The sequence below is a fragment of the Engraulis encrasicolus genome, chromosome 7 (genome assembly GCF_034702125.1).
Source record: "Engraulis encrasicolus isolate BLACKSEA-1 chromosome 7, IST_EnEncr_1.0, whole genome shotgun sequence".
Lineage (NCBI taxonomy): Eukaryota > Metazoa > Chordata > Actinopteri > Clupeiformes > Engraulidae > Engraulis > Engraulis encrasicolus.
Genome location: NC_085863.1, coordinates 27,700,065 through 27,708,019, shown reverse-complemented (window position 1 = coordinate 27,708,019; position 7,955 = coordinate 27,700,065). Strand labels below are relative to the sequence as shown.

At 45.4% G+C, this 7,955-nt stretch overlaps 1 protein-coding gene across 4 annotated transcripts in view; it reads left to right on the top strand.

The window, feature by feature from the left end:
- The first annotated feature begins 1,333 nt into the window (after nt 1-1,333).
- kctd16b (potassium channel tetramerization domain containing 16b) overlaps nt 1,334-7,955 on the top strand; it is a 113,895-nt gene continuing 107,273 nt past the window's right edge. For 3 of the 4 annotated variants that reach the window (XM_063202449.1, XM_063202451.1, XM_063202450.1), the window contains exon 1: nt 1,346-2,177. In XM_063202449.1, coding sequence (XP_063058519.1) covers nt 1,346-2,177 — 832 coding nt within the window. Of the gene's footprint in view, nt 2,178-7,955 lie in introns of all 4 variants that reach the window. The other variant, XM_063202448.1, reaches the window with a different exon arrangement.

The window sequence follows — 7,955 nt, the reverse complement described above, 5'->3', positions numbered from 1 at the left end:
AGGAGATAGAACGTATAGGCCTACTGTAATGTAAAAGTGATTGCCATACCGCTTAACAACCATGTTGCTGTCCATGGTGCTGAAACAGATGTGATTCTTTTAGGTAGTTTCAAAAGAGGGCTGGCTTCTATCCATTTGTGTTATATTAAATGAATTTGTATCAGGTCCATAATTAGAAGTGCAATAAAACATGTACTTTCATTTTCTTCCCCATTGGATACATTCATAACAAGTTATTTGTTTAGGTGAAATGCACAATCGATCGCGCGCGCGCCCCCCCACACAGCATATTCCTTTAAGATGATGTAATTCTTATTATCTATGATGGTTTTCCCTGCACTGCTGAAGCAACATCAGCTGAGTCTCTCTCTCTCTCTCTCTCTCTCTCTCTCTCTCTCTCTCTCTCTCTCTCTCTCTCTCTCTCTCTCTCTCTCTCGTGGCACCACCCTGCTCGCAGGGCGCTGAGCGTGCAGCCTCTACTCCTCTGACATCTCTCCTCAACTAAACGCGCGCACAGTAGTTCCATGACAAAATCTGCGGTGCACTTCAAAGCAAACGGGTAGGAAATCAGGAAACATCTGCTTTTTTGCAAAAAATTCGCTCGACTGTGCTGGTGATAATACATTAGGTTGAGTGACTCTTGCACTCGCAATGAGTTCTCTGTACTGAGGCTGAGAAAGGAAGATTATATGCAGCATCTGCTTTTATGAACGAAAGTTAACAGCACACGCCTTGATTTCTCTAAGTCGATCCCTTCACACTTCAAAAGTTTCAGGTGGACGCCCACAATCAGACTGCCAATGAATCTAAACCTGATTTGAAGAAACGGTGGATTACAGCAGCGCCTATTTAGTGCCTTGGAGAGCTAAGAGTGCACCGTGTACGGTTTCCTCACGTCTCTGATAAAAGCCCAGCTTCTCCAGTTGGGTGCAGAGCTACCTGGCCATGGATCCCCCTCCCCTCCGCTGATGCTCTTTCCTCCAGGGCTTCGGAGACCGGGCAACCGCCGCGAGCTGTCAACATGCAAGTCTTTTAGAAAAACAGTTGGTATTTTTCAGCTACTCTCATTTTTTGCCCTTCGGATACCACACCGTGTTTGGCAAACCGAGAATTATTACCCACCGCCCTTTCCTCAACACTTCGAATGGTAGGTGGACACCGGACTTGTTATGAATATTTTAAGACTAAGACTTTCATGAAATGAACTGCTAAAGGGTATACACGATTTCCCTGGTTTTACTTTCTGAGGTGTATGTGGACGGGTCGGAGAACAACAACTTTCTTCAGAGCATTGCATTTCCAGTAAATATATTGGAGGACGTTTTTGGCAGTCATGACTGAAACAATGGCATTGAGTGGGAACTGTCGGACTCAGCCGGCGACCAAAGAACAGGGATCTGTTCAGAATAGTTTCCCCGAAGTGGTTGAGCTAAATGTTGGTGGGCAAGTATATTACACTCGCCATTCGACGCTCGTTGGCACGCCGAATTCCCTCTTGGGAAAGATATTCTCCTCTAAAAAGGATCCTTCTAATGATCTGGCAAGAGACCCCAAAGGGCGCTACTTCATCGACAGAGACGGATTTCTATTTCGCTACGTATTAGACTACCTCAGAGACAAACAAGTCGTTCTCCCCGACCATTTCCCAGAAAAGGGCAGATTGAGGAAAGAAGCGGAATACTTTCAGCTGCCAGACTTGGTCAAGCTTTTATCCCCGGACGACTTGAAACACAGTCCGGATGAATATTGCCACAGTGATTTTGAAGATGGGTCGCAGGGTAGCGACCTACGGCCGTGTCCTCCACCTTCGCTGGTGCCAGCTGATCGAAAGAGTGGCTTCATCACCGTCGGCTACAGGGGCTCGTGCACGATGGGGAGGGAAAGTCAGGCCGATGCCAAGTTTCGGAGGGTACCGCGGATTTTGATATGCGGGAGGATTGCACTTGCCAAGGAAGTTTTTGGCGAGACGTTGAACGAAAGTCGAGACCCAGACAGGACACCGGACAGGTACACGTCAAGATTTTACCTGAAGTTCAAACACCTGGAGAGATCTTTTGACATGTTGTCGGAATGCGGTTTCCAGATGGTCGCCTGCAATTCGTCTGTCACAGCATCCTTCGTCAATCAACACACAGAAGACAAGATTTGGTCAAGTTACACAGAATACGTCTTTTACCGTAAGTTTTTATTTCACTTCACTCGCCTTTTACAAAGCATTTCACTGGGGTAAAAGATTGCACTGTCAGGAAATGAGCACCTAATTTCATCTTGTTAAATGTCGTGCCTTTTCTCACCACTACGCGTCGCACATGGTCTGTGTTGACTTTTCCACAGAACAGGTAGGAATTCATATAGCACGAGTAGGAAAGGCATATCAAAACTGTTTGTTTTGCCAGAGTTTTGAAGTGCCTCCTTTTCCCATAACAGCAATGAGAAATTGAGGTGGCTGTGTAGCATGGCTGTGTAAAAGAGGTGGCTGTGTAGAGTTTCAGTGGGAAGCATCAGCACTTTTTGAAGTCCCCAGTCACAGGGTTATGTGAGTAATGGTTGCCCCACTTGTATCCCTGCCAGTGCTTACGCTTTTGTCTCCATTTCGTCTCTGTTGAAAAGCTTTACGTAAGGCTCTTATACGGAAAGGAGAGATGAAGTTCTCCATGGTGACAAAATCCTAAGCAACTCTCTCTGTCCCTCTCCATCTCTCTCCATCTCTCTCTCTCTCTCTCTCTCTCTCTCTCTCTCTCTCTCTCTCTCTCACACACACACACACACACACACACACACACACACACTTCTCTGCTCTTCCTCAGTTTCTCTCTCTCTCTCAATCCCCCCCCCTCTTTCTTTGATCCACCCCCTCATTGCATCTGCCTATACCTGTCTCCTTCTCTCGCTCTCGCTCTCTCTCTCTCTCTCTCTCTCTCTCTCTCTCTCTCTCTCTCTCTCTCTCTCTCTCTCTCTCTCTCTCTCTCTCTCTCTTTGCTCTGAGTTCCCCTCCATCATCCCACAGTACCTTTCCCCAACAGCCATCTCTGTGAAGTAGGGGGAGATGACGGGGGACCCAGTAATGGCTTGGCTGAGGCTCTCGTCGTCGCATGTGTTTATGATGCAACAAAACATCATCTGCTCGCCACTGTCAGCCTGTAATGGCACGCCTCTGGTGCTCAGACTGAGACACGGCCTGCCAGAGCCAGAAGGCCTTAACGAATGGACTCACACACACACACACACACACACACACACACACACACACACACACACACACACACACACACACACACACACACACACACACACACACACACACACACACACACATGCATGCACACACACACACACACATGCACGAATGCACAGACGCACCACACAGGCATGTGTGAGAGAGCACACACACACACACACACACACACACACACACACACACTAGAACCTACTGTGGCGAGACTATTATAGGTGTCATCACAAACAAGACCTTGCTGGCATACATCTTTCGCTCCCTTTGGGGGCGAGGCTGATGCCCAATCTGAGGTCAGTGCCAGCACATTCCTGTAGCAGCACTGTAAAAATGAGAAGGTTAAGTTACTCAAAGAACTCTCAGTTGCATTGCTAGGGAACATAAATGTTGTCTAAGGGCAGCTGTGACCTAATGGTTAGGTAGGTGGATTTCAGATTAGAGGGTTGAAGGGTCACAGGTTCTAATCCCACCCATACCTCTCCCTACACCTCCATCCATGGCTACTCTGTAAATAACTGTAGTCGCTTTGGATAGAAGTATCAGCCATGTGTAATGTAATGTAATGTCTAGGGAACCCTAACACTGAAGAACCTAAATGTTCTAGGAAGTACCACAAGGTTCCAAAAGAACTGGACCCTTGTGAGGATGTGTGAGCATCGACACATTTGTCTGGGCCTGTAAATAAATGTGAAAAGAAGATTTCTCTGTTATGCTTCTGGACTGTATCTCCCAGAAGTGTCGAGAACACTCTCCTTTGTTCTTCAAAGAACATTTTAAGGGTTCTGCCACCATGACAATGGAAGGTTCCCCAAAGAACCTTTGGACTCCTGGGTTATCTGAGGAACCTTCAAGAAAACCTCAGGGTTCTACCCAATATGTCACACAAATAGCTTCCTCTGAGAACATTTGGTTTCCTAATTCTCAGAGAACTTTTAGAAGTTCCTTAACCAGTGGCAAAAAAAATCTTTGAAATATACTATACTGTATTTTTTATTTTTTTTTCGCAGTGCAAATCTCATGAGGGATGAAAAAGGTGGTGTTAGATGAATGAGAGTGTTGTTGATGGCCCGGTTGCGTTCCTCCTCCCATGCTGTGAAATAAGTGGCCGCTGTGGCTGTTTGAAGCTCTGTGTCCATTGAGCTTGGATCAAAGAGCTCTAAGTAATTCATCCTCAGAGGACTGCAGCTGTATTACGAGGATGCTGGCACACAAATACGCCTTTGACATGCCGTCTTCAGGCCGTTACTATTGAGTATGCATATGGATGCGTATGAAATCAATGAATAGGCATTGTGCATGCATACATATTGCATATTGCATGTTCATGAACGTAGTCTTTGTTATCAAGCAGCAATGAACTCCAATGATCATTTTATGATGACCCTAGTAACACACTAAACTGCAACATATGTATCCAGTTATGCTACAAACACTAAACGGCAACATGTGTACCCAGTTATAGTGCCAATAACACGTATGTTTAGTGCAAGTGCTGCATGGCATGTGAATCTAATGAATCAGGTAGCTCAACTTGCAACCTGCAAAAAGGACAAACACATTTCAACTCTGTTAGCAAAACACTTTTGACAAGTAGCAGTTTTGCAGATCGTCAATCACTTCAATTTAATTCAGCTTTACTATATTTCACTTCATTTATCATCCACCATATCATCTCATGTGGTACCGTGCAGCCCAGAACTCAGGACTCAAAAAGGGACAAAGTGGTATTCCTTTTTATCTGTGGCCATAAACTATGGAAAGTTCCAGTCAAAGAAAGTAGATTGGATTTAAAAAAAATACTCACCGGAAAATGCTTTGGCCACGGTTAGTGCGTAGTGCTCACAGTTCACTAGAGTCTTTAGTGCATAGTGTTGTGTAAAAGTTTGAGCACTATGCACTGTGCCCTCACTGGAAGTGATGGGTGAGCGTAGCATTAGCTCACCAAAATATCGGTTGGCTATTGTTTACATTGCACAGCATGCCGTGCTTGTATTTGCATTTCCTCATCCCAACTGGCAGCTATTTCGCATACAATACTTGGCTTGGCATGAAAAGGTTGATGTCTCAGCAACATTACTTACAGAATTAGGACACTGTTGACAAACTCTTCTATTGAACTGAATGCCACGTTTCTTCCATTTTATTATCAACATGGCGACCATTTTAGTGTGTGCCATGTCCATCGTTCAAGCACTGTGTTTTTCGCCATTGCTAGTCCATCATCCAGGCGCTTTCAGTCCACTGAATTAACCAAAATTTTCAGCGAGAGCGCCCCATGCACTGAAGCGTAGTGCCTGAAGTGCTCAAGTGCGCCATCTGAGACACAGGGTTGGTCATCACCATTTCAGTGACAATGTCATATTATGGAGGCAAATGGAGTGCAAATAAATAAATTGTGTTATGCATGTGTCATGAATTAAGATGACTCAAGATACAGTAACTTAGGCAATGCCTTTTATTATGGTAATGTTTGTCTATAGGCCACCTAACAGCATCTGCCACAACATCTGCCTATCTGGTTTTTGATGGGCTATTTTACTGTAAATATGTCAATACTGAGACCAATAGAAACATGAAAGTGTTGTCTATGTGTGTTGTGCAGTGTATTGCACAATATTGTTTGTGCCTTGCATAGTATTGTCTGGGTTGTCTGCAGGCAGGGCTGCTTTTGGGAGCAGTGAAGTCTCCTTGGCAGTGACCACCAATGGTTTTTTAGGGGTGTTTGTGCCTTTATTTGATAGGACCAAGACAGGAAGCGAATGGGAGAGAGAGATGAGGGAGGATTAAGAAATGACCTCAGGCTGGAATCAAACCCGTGTCCCCAGCGTAAAAAGTCAGTGCCCCAACTGTTTGAGCCATGACCAGTCGCTTTTGGCAGGCCTCATTGCTTCCAGAATGCTGGCTGACTGGCTGGCTGGCCGGCTGGTTGGTTGGCTGGCTGGTTGGCTGGGCTACTCTGGATACCACCCCCTGTGGTCAAATTTGTTTACCTTTTTTTGCATGGTTAGAGTGACTGATGATCAATCTTCGGCGGTGACAGTTGGGGGACTTGTGGAACACATGGGCATGAAGTGTGTGTGTGTGTGTGTGTGTGTGTGTGTGTGTGTGTGTGTGTGTGTGTGTGTGTGTGTGTGTGTGTGAGAGAGAGAGAGAGAGAGAGAGAGAGAGAGAGAGAGAGAGAGAGAGAGGGTGTGAAAGAAGGAGGTAAATCGTGGCGATCATGGTTGTGTGTAATTTTTTTCCTTTTTCTGTGTTGACACATAACCTTTTCCTACCCTCCAACAGAGAAAAAACACCCTGCCCTCTTATTCTGGGAGTGGCCCAGATATTTACATTAAATAATGAGGAGGGGCAGCTTTCCATCTCAGAATACACACACACACACACACACACACACACACACACACACACACACACACACACACACACACACACACACACACACACACACACACACACACACACACACCACTACCACCACCACCACCACCACCCATTTGTTGCGTAGCGCTGTGATCATTCATGTGCGGCGAAGGGAGAAGAATATTATTAGCTGCCCTGCTAACGTAACAGACGCACAACCTAATGGGGCCTGGCAGACGGGATTGGAGGCACATCTGTCTGACATGCAACCTTCCTCTGTCTACCTTCCACCTCCACCAGCACCTGTCTCACCGCACACATCAGTGTACCATTACTCCACACCAACATCAATTTACCATAACTCCACCTCAGTACACCACACCCAACACCACATAGCCTACCAGCGCTCCTATGCCACCATAGGCTGCAGTCTTACTCCACTATCCCATCTGACACCATTATAGCACCAGAGCTGGCCAAAGTCAAATTTGAAGTAAAGTTATGGTGTAAGTACAACACTAGCACATGATATCACATAGCAGTGAAGTTACTTCAGTGAAGTTATTTGGGTAACACTTCATTTTAGGGATACATCTATTAGCACTAATACATACAATGTCCCTGTATAAGTAACTTGTAAGGCATGTACAAAGCAAAATCAAACATTTGTTAGGCATGTATTCGCAAATGTCTTGTTCATGCACAATAAGGGATTTATTACCAATTTAACCTTAGTAAGGACCTAGTAGGCCTTAGCATTTGCTTAGTATATGCCTTACAAGTTACTTATGCAGGCATTAACATTGTATGTATTAGTGCTAATAGATATATCCCTAAAATAAAGTGTTACCGTTATTTGTGTTGGAAAGAAACTATGGCAGGTTTTGTTTTTCACATTTGCTTTTACTTTGGCCAACTATCTACAGTATAGCGCTACTAGTACCACCACATCAACACCACCCACCGCACTCAAAGTACACACCAACACCCCTACACCTCGCATCACACCACCCCAAACACCACCCTCGAGCTGCAAATATATTTAGCAGCCTCTATCTTTTCATCATCAGCGGCACTACCACCACTCAACACCCAGGGCCAGATTAAGATGGCCGGGGGCCCCTAGGCTACAGGCTGTTGTGCCCCCCCAGTAAAGCTAATTTCACAACCAATTGCCATAGACAGTGACATAATCACGTGCTAGGAATTATGGATAGGATGTCCATTAACTCTACTTAACATGACAGATTCATTTTTCAGTATTGTATCTTGCCATAATTCTGCAATTTTTCACTTTTGACCAATCAGGGCCCCCCTGGCAGGTGGGGGCCCCTAGGCTGCAGCCATATTTAGCCTGTAC